Source organism: Myxine glutinosa, chromosome 4, assembly GCF_964187855.1.
Source record: "Myxine glutinosa chromosome 4, kmMyxGlut1.1, whole genome shotgun sequence".
Taxonomy (NCBI): Eukaryota; Metazoa; Chordata; class Myxini; order Myxiniformes; family Myxinidae; genus Myxine; species Myxine glutinosa.
This window is the reverse complement of record NC_136264.1, coordinates 4,838,228-4,862,805: the sequence shown is the minus strand read 5'-3', so window position 1 is coordinate 4,862,805 and position 24,578 is coordinate 4,838,228. Positions and strand designations below refer to the sequence as shown.

Below are 24,578 nucleotides of genomic sequence, written 5' to 3'. Positions count from 1 at the left end.
TATCGTTTTTCAAGTGGATAATGTTTAAATAGGATCTTTCCCAAGGAGATGCCTCAATGTGTTTACCATGAAAAGATGTCCACCCACGAAACGGTCATTTTCCAAAAGCTGTCTGGACCAAGTGATGGATGCGGAACTTTCTGTACAAGCAAGTCTCGACTTGGCCCACAAATTCCACCCAGACCCCGAGGCAAGCACCCTGGGGCTCATTGCGTGCAGAAACCTCGACACAACAGGAAAGGGTAATTTCGCGGAGGGGAAATGGTTTATTTTCATTGAATGAAAAGAGAGTAGATGAACATCATACAAGGAAGGCCTCCACGGGCGCACCCCAAGCAGCATTTCAACCCCCCGATACCTGAGCCGCTATAGGCTGGCCCCTTTCCGCCCACATTACCTTTATTCGCCCAGACCATGACGGTTTGGTAACAAATTGATGAGAGAGGAAGAAAAGATTTGGGAAATGGCCACGGAGGAGCTGGGGCAAGAAGGGTTTTCATGGGGGATGGGAATTCCAACACAAGGTACCATTTAAGGGGATAGTTGAACAGCAAGGTGATCTCTACTGAAGGGATAATTGCACAGGATTATATAAATTATTTCTTAGCTTTATCGTACCGCAGGGTGCAGCGTTGAAACATCATTCATCAAGTTGTACAATGAACGATCGAGCATGTACAAAAAGGTGTGCAACAGATATAAAGGAGAACATGGAGACAAGGTGCACTTTTACCGAACAACAGCTTCATGCACAGGTACATTTACTTCGAGACGATGCAAGGCGCAATGCCAGGTACGCATGCGGAACGGACACGGTAGGTTTTTGGCCTATCATTGGTTACTGCGGAAGGAGAGCCTCAGGTATTTGGCTGGCTCACTGCAGGAGTGAATCGAGCACCGCATCTGGGTGGGAAGAGCGCTTCCTGCGTGCAAAAAAGGAGGAAAAGGGCGAGGTGAAGCTGGAATGGACATTATATGGAGGAGGCACGTCAAAGGTACAATCAATTCAAAGCAAGGTCACTGAAGCATATTATCGGCAAGAAGGAAGGAAAACGAACAATATTGAGGATAAAGGGAAACATTAAAAGGGCAACCGGGTAAAATGGGTGGACCGTTCGTTTAGTACTGCTACTCCCCCACCACCCGACTCTCTCCGCACTCATTTCCTTGCTCGCTGACCCTGGCTGCACCCTGCCCTCCCCTCTGCTCCAGTAGAAAGAGAAAGCCTCGGGCAGCTGGGCACACACTCTGGTGCCCATTGTCTCCCACAGAGCAGGCCGATGACGCGGGAAGCAGTCCTGACGCAAGACTGGGTTCAGTTCGACAACCGCACCCATGACAAGGCCAAATAAATCCGTGTGAGAGAGATAGCCTTTGGGACAGATTGGACTGGCTTCCATGAGAATGTGCCACAACTGTGGGATCCAGGGAGTTTGGGAATGAGTAACGGGCAAACGAGGATGTGTGGGATATAGATTTGAGGAAACTTTTTTTTAAATCAACCTGAACATTCACCAAAATAGAACAAATTGTCTGGAAGGAAGAAAAAAAAGTCTTGGTGTATTTCTCTACAACTCAGTAGATTAAAAGCAATCCAACATTTCTGTAGCAAACTGAAGATTTCTCTCGAGTTACAATAGCGAGCAAAGAAAGAAAAGATGATTGACGGTATTTCTAAAAAGTTATAGGAAAATGTATTTGATGGGAGTTCATGTTTTAAAAACTTTGCATCAGCTGGAACTGAATACAACAACAACAACAACAGGCATTTTAAGGCCATTTTCCCTGCAAGAGCGGGGGTTAGCCTTGCGGTCCCCATGACAATGTTCTCCATTTTGCCCTATTTTCTGCATCTCCCCTTGTTAACCCCCTTGCCCGCATTTCTTCTTCGACCATCTTTAGCCAAGTCTTTCTCGGTCCTCCCCGTCCTCTACTTCCTTCTACATTCATTTCCATCACTCTTCTCAACCAGTCACTTTCATCCTTCCTCAACACAAGACCAAACCATCTCAACCTGTTTCTCTTCACAGCATCCATCACAGGCTCTATTCCCATCATCTTTCGCAATTCATCATTTGTCTTCCTCTCTCTCAACGATACTCCACACATCCACCGAACCATTCGCATTTCCACCCTTTCCAGCCTTCGTTGCTGCTCTACGTTCATTACCCATGTCTCACTCCCATAAATCATAACACTTCTCACACATGCAGCATACACCTTTCCCTTCAGCTTCAATGACACTCCCCTCCTCGTCAGCACGCCACTCAGTTCCCGAAACTTCTTCCATGCACATCTCACTCGAGTAACCGTTGCCGAGTCTGATCCACCTTCTCCATTCAGCATGTCTCCAAGGTAACAAAATGTTTTCACACCTTCCAGCTTCACGCCATCTCCAAGATCCAACTCAACATTTCCTCCATCTGCAGCTCCCTCTGTGCACACCTTACACTTGAATGTAGCTGCCACACTGACCCTCTCAAACCACTACATCTTTGATGAACCCACTCAGCGCACATTGTACATTGAATGGAATTCACTCTGACACCCTCCCTGCACACAGCACATGGCCACTTCCCAGTTCTTTCCACCCCACCACATGCTTTACCACTTGCCATCACCTTCGTTTTTCCGATATTCACCTTCAGACCTTTTGTCTCCATACATTCCTTCCACTTGTTCATCTTTTCCTTCAGTCCATCCATACTTTCTGCAATCAACACCAGATCATCTGCATACAACAACTCCCATGGTAAAACCTCCTTTACGTTCTGAGCCAGCACCTCCATCACAGCTACAAATAGGAGTGGACTTAGTACCAACCCCTGATGCACTCCCACCTTCACCTCAAACTCACCACTGTTCCCGTCCTTCGTCCTTACAGCTGTGCGTGCTCTTTTGTACATTGCCATCACTACTCTGATCAACCATTCCTCCACTCCTAACTTCCTCAATGCCCATGTCAATACTTTGCGTGGAACCCTATTGAATGCTTTCTCCAGATCAACAAACCCAAGAAACAACTTCTTCCTCTTCTCCATGTACTTCTCCTGCAACTGCCTCACAATAAAAAGCGCGTCTGTCGTTCCTCTTCCTGGCATAAATCCAAACTGCATTTCGTCAATCTTCACTTTCTTCCTTATCCTCCTCTCCAACACCCTTTCCAATACCTTCATTCCATGCTCCAATAACTTTATCGCTCGATACGAGCCACAGTCCTGAGGGTCACCTTTCCCCTTGTATAGAGGGACGAGGGTACTCAGAACTGAATGATAATTTGAAAGCAGCAAATATTTAAAGGTAAATGTTTGTCAAAATGAATTGACTAATTGCTGATGACTCCACTGTCTGCTGCTCCAATCCTCATCCCTGAGATCGGCAGTCTGCAACCTCCTCACTCTCTGCAGACCTGGACAAAATCACAGACTTTTCAAACAAGTGGAACATGTCTTTCAATCCTGACAAATCTCACACTCTTACGATGTCTTTTTAGCTCTTTCATGAGCCTCGATCTTGCATACAAAAAAAAAAATTCACTCTCACCGCAGGCAGGTTGGTGGTCTTTCTGTCTTCTACCGACTCCTCTCTGGCCTTGCCCCCCCAGCTCTCTCTGGGCTCTCTCCCCCAAATATTCCTACAGGTCGCACAAGATCTGCCTGCAACCCTCTTATGGTTAAACTGCCAAAATCAAGACTCTCTGCTCACCTTCACTCCTCTTTTCTCCCGCCTCTGGAACAAACTCCCTCACTCTCTTCAATCCCACCCCACCCTCCAGGTCTTTAAAACAGCTGTTCACCACCATCTCTTATCTTCCCCCATCCAAAACCTTGATCTTTTCTACCCACGTTAATACACCCCAAGTCCACCTTTTTCAAATTCCGTTTTCTTTTCTGAAATCCGCTGTAGTGTCCATCTTGTTTATTTCGCGTACCCCACCCCACCCAGCCCCTCCCTTCCACAGATCGACCGATGTCCCTGTTCTCCACTGTTGTTGTGCTTCTCTCTCTCACCCCTTCTTGTCTCCTGCTTCCTCTATTATGTGGTCTGTGTGTTAGCTCTTATATGAGCCTTGACTCGGTAGAGAACTTTTTTTTGAAAAACAAAACAAACAAAAAAAAAACAAAAAAAAATAGTAGGAATGATACCAATATTTTCTCAAGTAAACCTGAATTTAACAATCTAGGGCGCAGAGTCTCAAATAATTTTGTGGAAGGATAAATTGGAGAAAGACTCTTAGAAAATATCATTCAGAATTTCCTTTTCTTTATACACACCGTGTTCTCCATAAGTACTGGAACAGTGAACTAAAATTTGTTATTGTCGCTATAAACCCAAGAAATTAGCATTTGAGATCAAACCATGAATATGAGGCAAGAGATTTATTGGTATGTATGTATATATAATCGGGAGATTAAATAAGACGGGGACGGAGCTTCAGGAAGGTGGATCTTTAATTCTCGACAAGCTTTCGACCAACAAAGGTTTTCTTCTTAGTCGTCCCCAGGTTCAGCGGAACAATGTTCGTCTCGTCTACCACAGGAGAACATTACCTGCTTTACTGCCTCACCGACCGAGGTGAGTTTGCAGCCGGGCATATTAATCTATCTATAATTCCAGCAATCTCTGTGTGTGTGTGTGTGTGTGTGTGTGTCTGTGTGTCTGTGTGTGTGTTTGTTTGTTTGTCTGTGACCGCTGTTTCTCGACAACCACGGGTCCGATATACTTGAAACTTGCCAGGTATATTGCTGGGGACCCGAGGATGTGCCTTTTCAAGGTTTCATATTAATCGGACAAGTAGTTACCGAGCTATGTCCAAAAAACGATTCAACCAATCAGAGAGCAGCGAGCTATCACGTGTGCCGAACGTGCCGAACAGACTCTGCCTCGGACGGCACATTTGAGAGCGTATTCATTTATTTCACGTTGGCAAACTATGTTGGCGTTAAACTATGTTTTAAAACTAATTAAAACTAATTTGCCATTCTTTCGCTTTCCTGCGCCTTTGTGCACGCTATGGCGATTTCTTTACCAAACTCCGCAAGCCGTTCGCTTTGGACCAAACCATTTCATATAAATAGAGGGGGGGGATTGTCACCGTACTCGCAAGCCGTTCGCTTTGGACCAAACCATTTCATGTAAATAGAGGGGGGGGATTGTCACCGTACTCGCAAGCCGTTCGCTTTGGACCAAACCATTTCATGTAAATAGAGGGGGGGGGGGATATAATTTTAGATATATATATAGTACGGGCATGCCCTAGTAAACCTAAATGTGCCCTTCCGACAGATGCATCATGGCGGTTAAACACCAAGAGCACGTGTGTGCAGCTTTACTTCCTGCATGGACGGCTTCAGCGTTGCACACTCAGTTTATTTTAAAGACTATTTTACTAGATTTTGTGGAGCAGGAAGAAACTGCCCATATATCACTTTATACGTTTTATGCCTCCGCCCCCGAAGATGGCCGGAGGCATTATGTTTTCGGGTTGTCCGTCTGTCCGTCCATCTGGGCTAAACCTCGTTTTTCTCAGCAACCACATGTCCGATTGAGACGAAACTTTCAGGGTATAATAGCAATCTGCTGGAGATCCAGGTTTATGCATGCAAAGTTTGGGGCCGCTAGGTTTCATGGTTTTGGAGTATTGGAGAAGACAGAGGGACAGATGGATGAACACTGCCTTTTATTATATATATATATATATATATATATATATATATATGTATATATATATATATATATATATATATATATATGTGGGCGATACCCCATTGGGACATAATCCACAGGCACGGGGCCATTGCTTGTATGGGCGTGGCGTGTGCTCGGTTGTTGGAGCCACGCCCCCTTAAGAGTGAGTTGCGTTATAAAAGATGTGTGAGTTCCGGTATGTGTTAGTTCTGTTGGAATAAAGGAGCTTTGAACAAGCTGAGAAGTGTCTTGCCCTCTCGTCATCCGCAACTCCTACATTGGTGACCCAGTCTTGCTCTCGAATGTTTTCGGAGCTTCAAACGAACATGGCGACAAGTGCAGTTTCGATTAAACTGCCGGAGTTTTGGGAACGACAGGCGGCCGTTTGGTTCGCACAAGCTGAGGCCCAATTCGCCATTCGGAGCATTTCTGCTGACGACACGAAGTATTATTATGTCGTGTCTGCGCTCAGCGGCTCTACTGCGACCAGAGTGGTGAGCCTTCTCCAGGATCCTCCGAAGGGCCGCAAGTACGAAACGCTAAAGGCGCTGCTGCTCGTAACCTTCGAGCGCACTGAGGCCGAGCGCGCCCACGAACTACTTTCTCTACCCGGGCTGGGCGACTCCAAGCCATCGGAGCTCATGGACCACATGTTGTCTCTCCTGGGCAGCCACCGACCATGTTTCCTCTTCAAAGAACTGTTCCTGCAATAGCTGCCAGGTCAGGTACGGACAGCCCTGGCCAACTCGTCTGTTAAGGATTTCCGCGCCCTGGCCAGGGAAGCAGACAAGTTTTTCTCCGCAGACAAGACAGGTCCGCAGACAAGACAGCAATGTAGTGCGGCTGCATTGGACCCCGGCCCTGCCGAGCCTACGCCGCTGGCGGACACCGTCGCGGCCGCCATTATGGCCCAGCAGCAGAAGGCCCCACGCTTGTGCTTTTACCACGCAAGGTTTGGGCCCAAGGCCAAGGCATGCTGGCCAACCTGCAGCTTCAGCGAGTCGGGAAACGGGATGGCCGGCGCTCGTTAACTGCCATGAGCATCGGCCGTTCGGGCAGTTTGTTGTTCATTTTGGACACCGACTCCGGATGTCATTTCCTCTGTGACACAGGGGCCCAGGTGAGCGTTCTACCTGCGTCGGTATTGGACCGGGAGGCCGGGAGTCACGGCCCCACCCTGGAAGCCGCCAACGGCAGTGCTATTCAGACTTTTGGCAAACGGACCGTGGCACTGTGCTTGGGCGGGCAGCGGTTCACATGGGATTTTGTCACGGTGAAGGTGTCCACCCCCTTGCTGGGCGCTGATTTCCTCTGCGCCAACGGCCTATTGGTGGATGTTAAAAATCGGCGGCTCATTAATGCGGAGACATTCAGTTCTCTTCCATGCTCGCTGAGCGGGTCCGCCTCGACGAGGCTCGCGTGCACGCTCTCGACCTCCGATGAGTTCGCCCGCCTCCTCACCGAGTTCCCGGCCCTTACACGGCGCACATTTTCGGCCGTTGCCATCAAGCATGGGGTGGTGCTTCACATTCCGACCACCGGCCCGCCTGTCTATGCCCGGGCTTGACGCCTCGACCCGGGGAAACTCGCTATCGCAAAGGCGGCGTTCGACACGTTGGAGCGTATTGGCATCGTGCAACGGTCCGACAGCCCGTGGGCCTCGCCTCTCCACATTGCGCCGAAGCCGGGTGGCGGTTGGCGCCCGTGCGGGGATTATCGCCGCCTTAACGAAGCCACTACCCCCGACCGCTACCCAATCCCGCACATCCAGGATTTTTCTGCCTGCTTGGCCGGTAAAGTTTTTTTTTTCTGAGGTGGACCTCATTCGTGGTTACCACCAGGTCCCCGTCCGGCCACAGGACGTTCCAAAGATCGCGGTGATTACACTGTTTGGGCTTTTCAAATTCCTCCGTATGACTTTTGGGCTCAAAAACGCGCTTCAGGCTTTCCAGCGCCTGACGGACAGCGTGTTGCGGGATTTGCCGTTTCTGTTCGTCTACCTGGACGATATCCTCATCGCCAGCGCTTCCAGGACGGAGCACATGCTTCACCTCCGAGCGCCCTTTGAACGCCTCAGTCAGCACGGCCTGATCGTTAATCCTGCCAAGTGCTTGTTCGGGGTGGCTTCAATTGACTTTCTCGGCCACCGCATCACGAAGGAGAGGGCCATCTCACTGCCGTCTAAAGTGGAGGCTGTGAAAGGTTTTCCGCGCCCCCTCACCGTCAGGGCCTTGCAGGAGTTTTTGGGCATGGTGAACATTTACCATCGTTTCGTGCCCCGTGCGGCCCAGCTGATGCGGCTCCTTTATGAGGCCCTCAAGGGCAAGCCTTCCAAATGCGCCATTGATGGACTGAGAAGATGGCCAAGGGTTTCACGGACGCTAAACTGGCCCTCGCCAGCGCAACCATGCTGGCGCATCCGTCGCCCGATGCACCGATTGCTCTCACCACGGACGCTTCGGACTACGCGGTTGGCGCCGTGCACGAGCAGTGGGTCAACGGGGCGTGGCAGCAGCTTGCTTTTAGCCGGCAGCTCTGCCCTAACGAACGAAAGTACAGTACCTTCGATCGTGAGCTCCTCAGCCTCCATCTAGCTGTCTGACACTTCCGTTACCTGTTGGAAGCCCGCCGGTTCACGGCGTTTGTGGACCACAAGCCCCTGGTTTTTGCCATGGCCAAGGTCAGGGAGCCGTGGTCCGCCCGTCAACAACGCCAGCTCTCCTTTATTTCCGAGTTCACGACGGACATCCAACATGTTGCTGGGGAGGATAATACGGTCGCCGATTGTCTCTCCCGGTTCATAGTCGGCGCGGTTCACCTTGGCATCGACTACGCCCGCATGGCGGCCGATCAGATCGCCGACCCGGAGGTCCAGGCCTGCAGGGAGGCGGTCATGGGGCTTCGACTGTCTGATGTGCCGTTCATGGACATGGGCACCACGCTACTGTGCGACGTTTCCTTGGGTCAGCCTCGCCTCGTCGTACCCACCAGCTGGAGACGGCTGGTGTTCGATGCCGTCCACGGTCTTTCTCACCCGGGCAGGAAGGCGTCACAAAAGTTGGTGGCGGCGAAGTTTGTTTGGCACGGGCTCAGGAAGGATGTGCGTGACTGTGCCAACACCTGCGTCGAGTGTCAACGCTCGAATGTGCATCGCCCCGAGCGACAGTTTGATCAGGTTAACGTGGCCCTGGTGCCTTACGACGGGCCTTTCCATGTTCTGGAGACCGGGGACAAGTCCTTCGTGGTCGACATCGACGGCAAACCGGACCACCTTTCGGTGGACCGCCTCAAGCCGGCTCACTTGGACCTAGACCAGCCCCCTTGGTTGATTCAACCCCCAAAAACGGACATTGCCCGTGCGAGTGAAATCTGGGGGGGGGGCGCATGTGGGGGTTACCCCATTAGGACATAATCCACTGGCACGGGACCAGTGGGGCTATTGATTGTATGGGCGTGGCGTGCGCTCGGTTGCTGGAGCCACGCCCCCTTAAGAGTGAGTTGCGTTATAAAAGATGCGTGAGTTCCGGTATGTGTTAGTTCTGTTGGAATAAAGGAGCTTTGAACAAGCTGAGAAGTGTCTCGCCCTCTCGTCATCCATATTGAGCTTTACCCCATGTTCTTCATGTTGTCGATGCGATCGATTACACATTTGGATTAATCCAGGACCCAGAATGATTTTTTAAACCATCGTAAAACGTCACTTTTTTATGGTTGTTTTGTAAGCATTTATAAATCTGTTTGATTTCCCATTTAATACTGCCTGAAAAAGGTTTTAAACTCAACTCTCTGCATGTGATGATCAAATTAATGTTACACCGATGTTTACGCATTTTTGGTATCCAGTAAATAAATTGTAATTTACTGTGTTTATCTGTAACAAACACCTTCATTGTTTTTGAGTGATTTGTTTGGTGCTGCACAAAGTCCATTTTATTTTATTGTTATTACATAGTTTGTCCATTGTTAGAAGATCCACTCTGCAAGCCTAATTCTTCTAAAAGTATTGTAGAATGTAGAATGTAGAATGTTTCACATGTAAACGTTACACGATTGCTTGTTTTGGCCAAATGAACAATTAAACAAGAAGACGTCATGCAGAGCACGACACTTGTAAAATACACACCCCTCCCCCTCAAAGGTTGCCATGGATACATCAAATTGTCCATTTCAATAAGATTTAAATTGTCGATCTTCATCAAAGCTAGGTTCAATCGGATGCTAATTGATTATTATTCAGATGAAAATTCATGATTTTAGAAGTTTGACCTGGAGTTGACCAACCAATATAGTTGAAAAATCTTTGATTTCCGCAAGGAATAATGAACTTTTTGTATACATAGTCGAGGCTCATGGAAGAGTACGAGTGAAAGGAACGCGTACTGGTAAAAGGAACGATCAGGACACAACAGGACAAAAGGAACAGTAGAGAGATAGAGATAGAGAGAGAGCAGGAGAGAGGGAAAGAGGAGGAGAGAGGAAGAGAGGAGGAGAGAGAGGGAGAGGGAGACAGAGAGGAGGAGAGACAGAGAGGGAGAGGGAGACAGAGAGGGGAAGAGACAGAGAGAGGGAGAGGGAGACAGAGAGAGAGGAAAAGAGGACAGAGGATGAGAGAGAGGAGGAGAGACACAGAGAGAGGGAGAGGGAGACAGAGAGAGGGGGACAGAGAGAGAGGGAGAGGGAGATAGAGAGAGAGAGGAAAAGAGGAAGAGAGGGGTACAGGGTGAGATAGAGAGAGGGAGAGGGAGAGGGAGATAGAGGAAAAGAGGAAGAGAGGAGGACAGGGTGAGAGAGAGAGAGGGGGGGAGACAGAGAGGGGGAGATAGACAGAGAGGAAAAGAGGAAAAGAGGAGGAGAGGGGGAGAGGGCGAGAGAGGGAAAGGTGGAGAGGGGGAGGGAGAAGGAGAGACAGAGAGAGAGGGTGAGAGAGGGAAAGGTGGAGATGGGGAGGGAGGAGGAGAGACAGAGAGGAAAGAGGAGGAGAGGGGGAGAGGGTGAGAGAGAGGAGGAGAGACAGAGAGAGAGGGAGAGAGAGACAGAGAGAGAGGAAAAGAGGAGGAGAGGGGGAGAGGGTGAGAGAGAGAGGAGGAGAGACAGAGGGAGAGGGAGAGAGAGACAGAGAAGGGGAGAGAGGGAGACAGAGAGGGGGCGAGATAGAGATAGAGCAGGAGACAGGGAAAGAGGCGAGAGGAAGAGAGGAGGGGAGAGAGGGAGAGGGAGACAGAGAGGAGGAGAGACAGAGAGAGGGAGAGGGAGGCAGAGCGGGGGAGAGACAGGGAGAGGGAAACAAAGAGAGAGGAAAAGAGGGCAGAGGATGAGAGAGAGGAGGAAAGACACAGAGAGAGGAAGAGGGAGACAGAGAGGGGAGAGACAGAGAGAGGGAGAGGGACATAGAGAGAGAGGAAAAGAGGAAGAGGGGGGGGGGGGGACAGGGTGAGAGAGAGAGAGGGAGGAAGACAGAGAGAAAGGGAGAGGGAGACAGAGAGGGGGAGATAGACAGAGAGGAAAAGAGGAAAAGAGGAGGAGAGGGCGAGAGGGCGAGAGAGGGAAAGGTGGAGAGGGGGAGGGAGAAGGAGAGACAGAGAGAGAGGGCGAGAGAGGGAAAGGTGGAGAGGGGGAGGGAGAAGGAGAGACAGAGAGAGGGAGAGAGAGACAGAGAGAGGGAGAGAGAGACGGAGAGAGAGGAAAAGAGGAGGAGAGAGGGAGAGGGGGACAGAGAAGGGGAGAGAGGGAGACAGAGAGGAGGAGAGACAGAGAGAGGGAAAGGGAGATTGAGAGAGGGAGAGAGACAGACAGAGACAGAGAGACAGCGAGAGGGAGAGGGAGATAGAGAGAGGGAGAGGGAGATAAAGAGAGACAGAGAGACAGAGAGAAACAAAAGGAATGTCTGAATTTATTCATTCTTGAAACAGTTTCAGGTATAATCGAGAGACTCTGAAATGTCTATAATTCCCATGAGATTGTTGATTGCAATATTCCGTTTCCAATTAACAACTTTCTTTTTTTACACCTTTTTGCACCTCCTCTCATCATACACCATTTGTGTGTTTGGTATTTTATTCTTATCAATTCGTTATGACCACCTGTCGTGTGCTTCAGCTACCGCCACGCCATGCCACCCCGAATAGGCGAGAACAAAGTTCAGTTCGTAGGAATATGTCACTGTTGTTTGGGTGTGCGTGAGTGCACCGAGAGTTGTTGTTTGGGTGTGCGTGAGTGCACCGAGAGTTGTTGTTTGGGTGTGCGTGAGTGCACCGAGAGTTGTTGTTTGGGTGTGCGTGAGTGCACCGAGAGTTGTTGTTTGGGTGTGCGTGAGTGCACCGAGAGTTGTTGTTTGGGTGTGCATGATTGCACCGAGAGTTGTTGTTTGGGTGTGCGTGAGTGCACCGAGAGTTGTTGTTTGGGTGTGCGTGAGTGCACCGAGAGTTGTTGTTTGGGTGTGCGTGAGTGCACCGAGAGTTGTTGTTTGGGTGTGCATGAGTGCACCGAGAGTTGTTGTTTGGGTGTGCGTGAGTGCACCGAGAGTTGTTGTTTGGGTGTGCGTGAGTGCACCGAGAGTTGTTGTTTGGGTGTGCGTGAGTGCACCGAGAGTTGTTGTTTGGGTGTGCATGAGTGCACCGAGAGTTGTTGTTTGGGTGTGCTTGAGTGCACCGAGAGTTGTTGTTTGGGTGTGCGTGAGTGCACCGAGAGTTGTTGTTTGGGTGTGCATGAGTGCACCGAGAGTTGTGGTTTGGGTGTGCGTGAGTGCACCGAGAGTTGTTGTTTGGGTGTGCTTGAGTGCACCGAGAGTTGTTGTTTGGGTGTGCATGAGTGCACCGAGAGTTGTTGTTTGGGTGTGCATGAGTGCACCGAGAGTTGTTGTTTGGGTGCGCTTGAGTGCACCGAGAGTTGTTGTTTGGGTGTGCTTGAGTGCACCGAGAGTTGTTGTTTGGGTGTGCATGAGTGCACCGAGAGTTCTTGTTTGGGTGTGCATGAGTGCACCGAGAGTTGTTGTTTGGGTGTGCATGAGTGCACCGAGAGTTGTTGTTTGGGTGTGCGTGAGTGCACCGAGAGTTGTTGTTTGGGTGTGCGTGAGTGCACCGAGAGTTGTTGTTTGGGTGTGTGTGAGTGCACCGAGAGTTGTTGTTTGGGTGTGTGTGAGTGCACCGAGAGTTGTTGTTTGGGTGTGCATGAGTGCACCGAGAGTTGTTGTTTGGGTGTGCATGAGTGTACCGAGAGTTGTTGTTTGGGTGTGCATGAGTGCACCGAGAGTTGTTGTTTGGGTGCGCATGAGTGCACCGAGAGTTGTTGTTTGGGTGTGCATGAGTGCACCGAGAGTTGTTGTTTGGGTGTGCATGAGTGCACCGAGAGTTGTTGTTTGGGTGTGCGTGAGTGCACCGAGAGTTGTGGTTTGGGTGTGCGTGAGTGCACCGAGAGTTGTTGTTTGGGTGTGCGTGAGTGCACCGAGAGTTGTTGTTTGGGTGTGCATGAGTGCACCGAGAGTTGTTGTTTGGGTGTGCATGAGTGCACCGAGAGTTGTTGTTTGGGTGTGCATGAGTGCACCGAGAGTCGTCCATTGCTGTGGAAGCATCTGTTATATGGGGCATATTGGGCATATTGGGCACCATGGCACCATGCTGATCACGAGAACGTTTCAATCTCTCTGATGTATGTTTATATCTCTTATTGTCACTTTCGCTTCTGAATGTTCCCATACATTTTGCTGCTTTATAACCAGGTGTGCTTGCTCTTCAGGTGTTTGTTATTTCGTTTCTCTACAAGGGTTTCTTTCCAGGCCTGGACGGTCAATGGCATGCCACCTTGTCCGAGATAAAATTACCAGCTCGTACCACTTGTCCTCTGGCACTTTAATCTTTTCGAATTGTAACGCCTCACCCTATTTTCGGGAATACCCTTTTAACCCTCCATTAGTGTGGCGGGCCCTTGGACATGGTTAGTAACATGCAAACGGGATTTGAGATAGCCCGTGGTCCCCACACTAACAGGAGGTTGAGGAAGCTGATGTACCACACAAAATGAATCGCTTTTGGTGTACAACAAAGCAAGACCGAAAGTCTAACAGCGGCGTAGCCGGGCTTGTAAAATATTATAAACTACAAACACGTATGATTAGCTTTTTAAACAGTCGCTAATGTTGCTTATAACATTAAACGAAGAAATTTGGAGGAATCCCGTCATCCGTGAGGTAAGTTCTACTGATAGAACTGAGGGAAGATCTACTGTAATCTATATACCCCACAAGGGTTGGGTTAATAACATGCTATAAAAAAACCGAGGCGAATTCTTTACCTCCGCGGTTGTTAGTACCGTGCACCGCTTATCATAGATTCATGAACCATACACCACTTCAATCCATTAACTTTCAATTCACAACATTTGGATTAAAGTGTTATTGTTATATTTACTATATCATTATTATTATTACGAAAACTATATTACTGAAACGATACACGACTGCATTAAGAAATCTGGACTTAATTTGTCCGAAACGGCCCGAAGATGAGGCATAAAGCCTAAGGCCTATACGTACTGTTTTGTTGGAAGAGACGTAACCCCGATGCTTTCGATATTTAATGGTCATTTTAACAATCGGTTTGTTTGTGTTTCACACAGAATGAAAAACGTAAAGATAGAACATGGAGATTGTGATATATGACAGGTTCGACGATATGTTCTGCATGAACGGCATATAAATCAAAATGGCGGTGTGTGGAGAGTTAGCCGCGTACGCCGTAATGACATCAGATGTAATCACATCACCCTGTCATGTGACCAGATCCTCAGCCCTGATTGGTATATGTTTGAGGGGACATACATACATACAGACGCACAAACTGTTCTAGACGGCTTTGCCCGATGGGCTACACCGTAAAAATTAAAATAGCCCGTGGGGGACTTTCCCCACGGTTTATAAGAAGATTATAAAATAAATTACCTGATTTTGAGGCAAAACTCCCTTTTCAGCTTCTAATAGGGGCTGGATCCGGATGGGGAGCACAACCCCATGAGATCCTACTGTCCTGATGCATTGTACCAAATTTGGTCCATATTGCTCAGGTAGTTGTGACGATGAAGATGTTTCAGTGAAAATGAGGGATTTGTGGAGAGGGCCCGTGGTCCCATTTCCGGGGGGACACGACCATGTGGAGCACAACTTAAGGTTAGGGCTTGGTCACGATGCCTCGTGGAGAGTTTGGTCTGCATCTGTCTGCAGTTTCTGAGAAGAGGATTTTTGAATGAAATTCCAATATTTGGGGCAAAACCCCCCTTTTAACCTCTTTATTGAAGGCGCATCCAGATGGGGAGCACAATCCCATGAAACCGCACTGTCTTTTTTTTTTTTTTTTTGTATACAAGATCGAGGCTCGTGAAAGAGCGAACATTAATCACACAGAAAGACAAACCGACACATAAAACATATAACATCGGGAGCGGTAGACAAGATGGGGAGAGAGGGGGAAGGACACAAACACAACATTTGAGAGCAGGGACCGAGAGACATGGAGACATCGAGAGATCTGAGAGAGGGCGAGGGGCTTTGGGGGGGAGGGGCATGGGAAGGGGGGGTGGGAGAGGTATAAAACATATGGACACTGCCAGGACTTCCAGGAAAGAAGTTGGAATTTCAAACAAGGTGGATCTGGGGTGAATTAGCGGGGGTAGAAAAGATCAAGGTTTTGGATGGGGGAAGATAAGAGATGGTGGTGAACAGCTGTTTTAAAGACCTGGAGGGAGGAGTGGGATTGAAGGGAGTGAGGGAGTTTGTTCCAGAGGCGGGAGAAAAGAGGAATGAAAGAGTGAAGGTGAGCAGAGAGCCGAGATTTCGGCAGTTTAACCATCAGAGGGCTGCTGGCAGATCTTGTGCGACCTGTAGGAATATTTGGGGGACAGAGCACAGAGAGAGCTGGGGGTGCAAGGCCGGAGAGGAGTCGGTAGAAGACAGAAAGACCACCTACCTGCCTGCGGTGAGTGAGTGAAAGGCCCTCAGAGATAGCTTCATCGCGGGAGATTCCAATAATTCTGAAAGCTTTGGTTTCAACAGCGTGAAGCCGAGCTAGGTGTGAGGCAGGAGCACCAGCCCAGAGGGGAGAACAGAATTCCATTGAGCTGCGGATGAAAGCCTTGTATGTGGTGAGGAGCTCAGGTGTGCCGAGGAAGGACTTCGCACGACGGAGGATGCCCAGTCGGCGACTGGCTTTGGAGGCCAGCTTGGAAATGTGGTTTTCCCAAGAAAGATCATGGCAGATAGTGAGACCCAAAAGCTTGAGCGACAGAACTTCTTGGAGAGGATTGTTGAGAAAGTAGATGGGAGGGTTGTCCAGTCGATCTTTTCGGAGAGACATTGTAAGAGTGTGAGATTTGTCAGGATTGAAAGACATGTTCCACTTGTTTGACCAGTCTGTGATTTTGTCCAAGTCTTCAGAGAGTGAGGAGGCTGCAGACTGCCGATCTGAGGGATGAGGAATGGAGCGGCAGAGAGTGGAGTCATCAGCAAAGAGATAGAGAGGATTTTTAAGAGAGTCAGAGAGATCATTGATAAAGACCAGAAAAAGCACGGGGCCCAGAACACTGCCTTGGGGAACTCCAGCCTGAACAGGAAGAGGAGATGAGAGAAACCCATTCAGGGCCACACGTTGACGACGACTAGAGAGGAAGTCCGCCAACCATGCGTGGAGATTTCCATGGATACCAAAGGAGGAGAGTTTGGTGAGCAGAGCGGGGTGCCAGACCGTGTCGAAGGCGACGTACGAAATTTGGTTCATAATCGGTCGGGTAGTTTGAATAGAAGCTGTTTTATTCAAATGTTTATGGATGGATGGCCTACTCTGTGATGTTATTTCGGAGACATAACCAAAAATGTTGGTATACAAGGTCAAGGCTCATGGAAGAGCTAAAACACTGAATGGATCAGGACGCAATAGAACAAAAGGAACAGCAGAAAAAGGGGAGAAACACCAACAGCTGGGTTAAAGGACAAAGTAGAGGGCGATTTGGACAAATAAGGGAAGTTGGGAGGAAAGAGTGGTAGGGGAGGATGCAGGGGTGGACAAGATGGATACAGAAGCAAACTCTCATGAAGGAAAAGCTGGAACTTTAGAAGGAGATGGGCTTGTAGGGGGGGCGGGGGGGGAGGGATGGGCTAACAGGGGTTGAAAAGATCATGGTTTTGATGGGGAATGATCTGAGATGGTGGTGATCATCTGTCCTGAAGATCTGGAGGGAAGAATGAGATTGAAAATAATGTGGTAGTTGATTCCACAGGTGGGGAAAAAGAACAAATAAGTGGAGGTGAACAGTGCTCCTGGATTTTGAGAGTTTCATGAGAAGAGGATTGATGGTGGACTGTGTGAGCCCTGCAGAAATCTGGGGAATGGGGGGCAGGGGGGAACAAGCATGGAAAGAGCAGAGGGTGAAAGACCAGAAGGGAGGCTGTGGAAAATCGAGAGACCACCGACCTGTCTGCAATGGGAGGTATGTGGGCAAGATGGCCGAACCACTCTAGGTGGCATTTAGTGACTTTGCCTCCTGCTCTTTCTACTGTTTTGCTCCTGCTGGTGTCCCCCCCCCCCCCCCCCCCCCCCATCATTGCCTCAGTTATTGTGGCACTACGGTGAGTGGACTGTCGACTGTTAGAGATGCCTACTCAAGTATATAAGCATCTGCAATGTAACCTTCTCATTTGCTTGTGAGGGGGATGGAGAAGGGGTGTGGGGGTGAGAGGTTTGGGGGGAGAGGGTTGTGGGGGGAGAGGGTTGTGGGGGGAGAGGTTTGAGGAGAGAGGGTTGTGGGGGGAGGGGTGTGGCGGGAGAGGTTTGGGGGGAGAGGTGTGGAGGGAGGGGTGTGGGGGGAGAGGGTTGTGGGGGGAGAGGGTTGTGGGGGGAGAGGTGTGGAGGGAGGGGTGTGGGGGGAGAGGTTTGGGGGGAGAGGTGAGGGGGAGAGGTGTGGGGGGAGAGGGTTGTAGGGGGAGAGGTTTGGGGGGAGAGGGTTGTGGGGAGAGGGTTGTGGGGGGAGGGGTGTGGGGGGAGAGGTGTGGGGGGAGAGGTGTGGGGGGAGAGGTGAGGGGAAGAGGTGTGGGGGGAGAGGTGTGGGGGAGAGGTGTGGGGGGAGAGGTGTGGGGGGAGTGGTGTGAGGAGAGGGTTGTGGGGGGAGAGGTGTGGGGGGAGGGCTGTGGGGGGGAAAGGTGTGGGGGGAGAGAGTGTGGGGGGAGAGAGTGTGGGGAGAGAGAGTGTGGGGGGAGAGGTGTGGGGGGAGAGGTGTGGGGGGAGAGGGTTGTGGGTGGATGTGGGGGGAGGTGTGGGGGGAGGTGTGGGGGAACGTCCAATATTCAAAACCATATAATAATACTGACAGCACAGCACATGTCACATACACATTGTATTTAGTGTTCCCTCTCAGGTTATTTTCCATGGACACTTCCTTACAAAGATCACCCAAAGCTCTCGATGTCTGTACAATTAACTTTTCGATGTCTGAGCCAATCCTTCCTGATGACTTGATCACAGATCTGAAGTGAGGTACAACAACACAACAACATGCATTTTAAGGCCATTTTCCCTGCTAGAGCGGGGGTTAGCCTTGCGGTCCCCATGACAATCTTCTCCATTTTGCCCTATTTTCTGCATCTCTCCTTGTTAACCCCCTTGCCCGCATTTCTTCTTCCACCATCTTCAGCCAAGTCTTTCTCGGTCTTCCCCGTCCTCTACTTCCTTCTACATTCATTTCCATCACTCTTCTCAACCAGTCACTTTCAGCCTTCCTCAACACATGACCAAACCATCTCAACCTGTTCCTCTTCACGGTATCAATCACAGGCTCTATTCCCATCATCTTTCGCAATTCATCATTTGTCTTCCTCTCTCTCAACGATACTCCGCACATCCGTCGAACCATTCGCATTTCCACCCTTTCCAGCTTTCGTTGCTGCTCTATGTTCATTATCCATGTCTCGCTCCCATAAATCATAACACTTCTCACACATGCAGCATACACCTTTCCCTTCAGCTTCAACGCCACTCCCCTCCTCGTCAGCACGCCACTCAGTTCCCGAAACTTCTTCCATGCACATCTCACTCGAGCAACCGTTGCCGAGTCTGATCCACCTTCTCCATTCAGCATGTCACCGAGGTAGCAAAATGTTTTCACACCTTCCAGCTTCACGCCGTCTCCAAGATCCAACTCAACATTTCCTCCATCTGCAGCTCCCTCTGTGCACACCTTACATTTGAATGTGGCTGCCACACTGGTAAATGACCCTCTCAGACCACTACATTTTTGATGAACCCACTCAGCGCACATTGTACACTGAATGGAGTTCAATCCGACACCCTTCCTGCACACAGCACACGGCAACTTCCCAGTTCTTTCCACCTCACCACATGCTTTACCACTTGCCATCACCTTCGTCTTTCCGATATTCACCTTCAGACCTTTTGTCTCCATACATTCCTTCCACTTGTTCATCTTTTTCTTCAGTCCATCCATACTTTCTGCAATCAACACCAGATCATCTGCATACAACAACTCCCATGGTAAAACCTCCTTTACGTTCTGAGCCAGCACCTCCATCACAGCTACAAATAGTGGTGGACTTAGTACCGACCCCTGATGCACTCCCACCTTCACCTCAAACTCACCACTGTTCTCATCCTTCGTCCTTACAGCTGTGCGCGCTCTTTTGTACATTGCCATCACTACTCTGATCAACCATTCCTCCACTCCTAACTTCCTCAATGCCCATGTCAATACTTTGCGTGGAACCCTTTCGAATGCTTTCTCCAGATCAACAAACCCAAGAAACAACTTCTTCCTCTTCTCCATGTCCTTCTCCTGCAACTGCCTCACAATAAAGAGCGCGTCTGTCGTTCCTCTTCCTGGCATGAATCCAAACTGCATTTCGTCAATCTTCACTTTCTTCCTTATCCTCCTCTCCAACACCCTTTCCAATACCTTCATTCCATGCTCCAATAACTTTATCGCTCGGTACGAGCCACACTCCAGAGGGTCACCTTTCCCCTTGTATAGAGGGACGAGGGTACTCAGTTTCCAATGCACTGGAATGCGGCCTTCTTTCACCACCAGATTACAGATCTCTGTCATTCTCTTCACACCCCAACTTCCTGCTGCCTTCAACATATCTCCCACAACTCCCGTTGGCCCTCCCGCTTTTCTACTCTTCATTGCTTTTATCGCTTCCTCAACTTCCTTCTCGGTTATCTTCTCTGCTGGTCCTAAAACTGGGTGACTCTTCATGTTGCCATCCCATTCATTCTCTGTATTCAACAGCATTTCCATATATCTTTTCCATCTTCCTTTAATTGAAAAGAAGATAACTTTGAGGTAGACAAATTGAAGTAGACAAATTGTAGTTGTAGTGAGGTAGACAAATTGAGGTAGACAAATTGTCGTTGAAGTGAGGTAGACAAATTGAGGTAGACAAATTGTAGTTGAAGTGAGGTAGACAAATTGAATTAAAGATTCAGTCTTCCCACCAACAACAGGTATTCTCTTCGTGTATTCCTTCTCTTCCAGTTACCAAGAGCCTGGTTGGGGGAATGCTAGATGACAGGCCAAGGTCTCCATTGATAACTGGTTTGCGTGGATGCCCTCTCAGCACCAGGCCTGGTTTGGGGAATGCTAGATGATAGGCCAAGGTCTCCATTGATAACTGGTTTGCGTGGATGCCCTCTCAGCACCAGGCCTGGTTAGGGGGAATGCTAGATGATAGGCCTAGGTCTCCATTGATAACTGGTTTTCATGGATGCCCTCTCAACACCAGGCGTGGTTGGGGGAATGCTAGATGATAGGCCTAGGTCTCCATTGATAACTGGTTTTCGTGGATGCCCTCTCAGCACCAGGCGTGGTTGGGGGAATGCTAGATGATAGGCCAAGGTCTCCATTGATAACTGGTTTTCATGGATGCCCTCTCAACACCAGGCCTGGTTAGGGGGAATGCTAGATAACAGGCCAAGGTCTCCATTGATAACTGGTTTTCGTGGATGCCCTCTCAGCACCAGGCGTGGTTGGGGGAATGCTAGATGATAGGCCAAGGTCTCCATTGATAACTGGTTTTCGTGGATGCCCTCTCAACACCAGGCCTGGTTAGGGGGAATGCTAGATAACAGGCCAAGGTCTCCATTGATAACTGGTTTTCTTGGATGCCCTCTCAACACCAGGCCTGGTTGGGGGAATGCTAGATGACAGGCCAAGGTCTCCATTGACAACTGGTTTTCATGGATGCCCTCTCAACACCAGGCCTGGTTAGGGGGAATGCTAGATAACAGGCCAAGGTCTCCATTGATAACTGGTTTTCTTGGATGCCCTCTCAACACCAGGCCTGGTTGGGGGAATGCTAGATGATAGGCCAAGGTCTCGATTGATAACTGGTTTTCGTGGATGCCCTCTCAACACCAGGCCTGGTTAGGGGGAATGCTAGATGACAGGCCAAGGTCTCCATTGATAACTGGTTTTCTTGGATGCCCTCTCAACACCAGGCCTGGTTGGGGGAATGCTAGATGATAGGCCAAGGTCTCCATTGATAACTGGTTTTCGTGGATGCCCTCTCAACACCAGGCCTGGTTAGGGGGAATGCTAGATGACAGGCCAAGGTCTCCATTGATAACTGGTTTTCTGGATGCCCTCTCAGCACCAGGCGTGGTTGGGGGAATGCTAGATGATAGGCCAAGGTCTCCATTGATAACTGGTTTTCTTGGATGCCCTCTCAGCACCAGGCCTGGTTGGGGGAATGCTAGATGATAGGCCAAGGTCTCCATTGATAACTGGTTTTCTTGGATGCCCTCTCAGCACCAGGCGTGGTTGGGGGAATGCTAGATGATAGGCCAAGGTCTCCATTGATAACTGGTTTTCGTGGATGCCCTCTCAGCACCAGGCATGGTTGGGGGAATGCTAGATGATAGGCCAAGGTCTCCATTGATAACTGGTTTTCGTGGATGCCCTCTCAGCACCAGGCGTGGTTGGGGGAATGCTAGATGATAGGCCAAGGTCTCCATTGATAACTGGTTTTCGTGGATGCCCTCTCAGCACCAGGCCTGGTTGGGGGAATGCTAGATGACAGGCCAAGGTCTCTATTGATAACTGGTTTTCGTGGATGCCCTCTCAACACCAGGCCTGGTTAGGGTTTTCGTGGATGTTTTCGTGGATGATAGGCCAAGGTCTCCATTGATAACTGGTTTTCGTGGATGCCCTCTCAGCACCAGGCCTGGTTGGGGGAATGCTAGATGACAGGCCAAGGTCTCTATTGATAACTGGTTTTCGTGGATGCCCTCTCAACACCAGGCCTGGTTAGGGGGAATGCTAGATGATAGGCCAAGGTCTCCATTGATAACTGGTTTGCGTGGATGCCCTCTCAGCACCAGGCGTGGTTGGGCGAATGCTAGATGATAGGCCAAGGTCTCCATTGATAACTGGTTTGCGTGGATGCCCTCTCAGCACCAGGCGTGGTTGGGGGAATTCTAGATGATAGGCCAAGGTCTCCATTGATAACTGGTTTTCTCGGATGCCCTCTCAACACCAGGCCTGGTTAGGCGGAATGCTAGATGATAGGCCAAGGTCTCCATTGATAACTGGTTTTCGTGGATGCCTTCTCAGCACCAGGCCTGGTTAGGGGGAATGCTAGATGATAGGCCATGGTCTCCATTGATAACTGGTTTTCTCGGATGCCCTCTCAACACCAGGCGTGGTTGGGGTAAGGAGTGTTGCATCATGAGCAAATTCGCAGTTGACTATGAGAGGTTCCACCAAGATATCAGCACAATGGATACGTGTTATCAAGGGGTTTAAACCCCAATATCAGCCAATCTCCGTGAAGTGAGTGATGAGTATTGTGAGAGGTTCCACCAAGATATCAGCACAATGGAGACACGCTATCAGGGGGGTTTAAACCCCAATATTATGGGGGACGACTGCTGGTTTATTCAGAGACAAACCACTACGAGTCAGAATTATACAAGCAAGTGTTTAAACATTTCTAAACAGTTAATGTTTTATAGTTTATACAATGTGTCCATATTGATCAATATGCTTCAGTTTATGGTCAACAGTTACTGTACATTCTACGGTGTGTTTATATTGTGTAATTACCCTGCGCTCGCGAAGAGAAAAGCGGGGTTAAGCATTCAGGTATGGACGTGTGCCGTGTTTGCATTTTTAAAATTCATTTTCTCCACAACCGTTGGTCCGATTGCCACGAGATTTTACCGGAGGAGCGCCTCTGGCTGCAGATGTTTTTGCTGATAATTATGACGTCATATGTCGCGTGGTACGGACGCCATCTTGGAAAAACGTTACACCTCTATATCTCCAAAACCGCTTCATGGAAAAAGTTGAAAAATGGCTCATTGTAAAGTACACCCCTGTATAATTTTTAAAATGATAATTATGACGTCATTGGTCACGTGGTACAGACGCCATCTTGGAAAACAATCGAAAAAAGTTGCACCTCTATATCTCCGAAACCACTCCATGGAAAAAATTGAAACATGGCTCATTGCCAAGTACTCCCCATGGGGAATAAGATATGTTAATGCTGATGTCATCAGTACCGTAATAATGACGTCATAATTTGACAAATACAACGCTTATCTGATCATTATGGATTTTTTTTCAGCAACTGTTGGTCTGATAGACACGAAATTTTCACCATGGGAGCGACTCCTCCTTTAGAATATTTTAATGATAATCATGACGTCATAGGTCATGTGGTACAGGCGCCATCTTGGAAAAACGTTACACCTCTATATCTCCCAATCCACTCCATAGAAAAAATTGAAACATGGCTCATTGTAAATAACTCCATAAGGGGAATAGGTGTTGTTAACGATGATGTCATTGATGCCCTAATTATGACGTCATAATTCGACAGGGACAACACTTAGTCTGATCAGTTTGAAATGTATTGAGCATGATCTATGCAACAATTATATTAGAGAATATAAATTTATGATGTCATCGCTCACGTGGTCTGGCAGCCATATTGGATCAAAGAAAAAAAATGTTAAAAAACACAGGAGTTGGCTTGCAATAAGTTGACTGCGCAGGGTAAGTATTCTATGAATACCATCTAGTTGGTCTCGTATCGAAGTGATCACAAAGCAACAGACATTATTGGGTTTTGTGTTCAGCAGAATCTTGTCTTTCCATGAAATGTAAATGCGACACTTCGATATTTCCCGTGAAGTTCATAGGGGGGAAGGGTGATGCAAAACTCCAGCAATGGACGCTATTTCCGTATTTACAGACGTACACAGACGTTCGGACATCTGATCACGGTAACGAGCTTGCAAGCTCTTGTACCCAGATAACGTCCACGCGAATCTGCACGGATAAGACACGAATCAGCATATCGGAATAGCACCTCAATATCCTCAAAATGGCGCCATGGTTTTCTGATGGCAAAAATACGGAAAGCTCCGTGTGGGTCATTACAAAGATACTGAGTTCCGTGCTATACGGAAGGAGTTTCACCCATGATAATGATGCTAGAACCTTTTGTACTCCCCAAGTAAAACTGTCCCACAATTGTCGAACAAGCACATTTCTATTTTCTGCCCACCTGTAGAGATTATGGAGTGTGGAGTTGATTGGAAAAGAGAGTGCAGCAGGTGGTTGCACACATTCGTCGAAAAGGAAATAAATGCCACGGCCTGCCTTTAGTTGTGACCGCACTGGCAGCAGGACGGCTGATGCTGAAGTACAAGTGGGTTTCTGTTGGAAGGCGCTTTTCTCTTTGTGCCAATCATTGTTTTTCCTTCATCGGTCGCAAGGTTAATAACACAGTACGGAGTCGCAGCTGCTCAAAAAGAATTCATGCTCCACAATCAAAACCCTGTTCGTCCTGCTGTCTGCGCTCTTCCCCATCTGCATTCAATTTATTATTG

The 24,578-nt window shown here is 48.9% G+C and overlaps 1 protein-coding gene across 1 annotated transcript in view; it reads right to left on the bottom strand.

Moving 5' to 3' along the window:
• Window positions 1-246: 246 nt before the first annotated feature.
• KIF3A (kinesin family member 3A) overlaps window positions 247-24,578 on the bottom strand; it is a 407,615-nt gene continuing 383,283 nt past the window's right edge. The window contains exon 17 of the mRNA XM_078775379.1: window positions 247-923. Within this exon, the coding sequence (XP_078631505.1) occupies window positions 875-923 (49 nt within the window). The 3' untranslated portion in view covers window positions 247-874. The remainder of the gene's footprint in view (window positions 924-24,578) is intronic.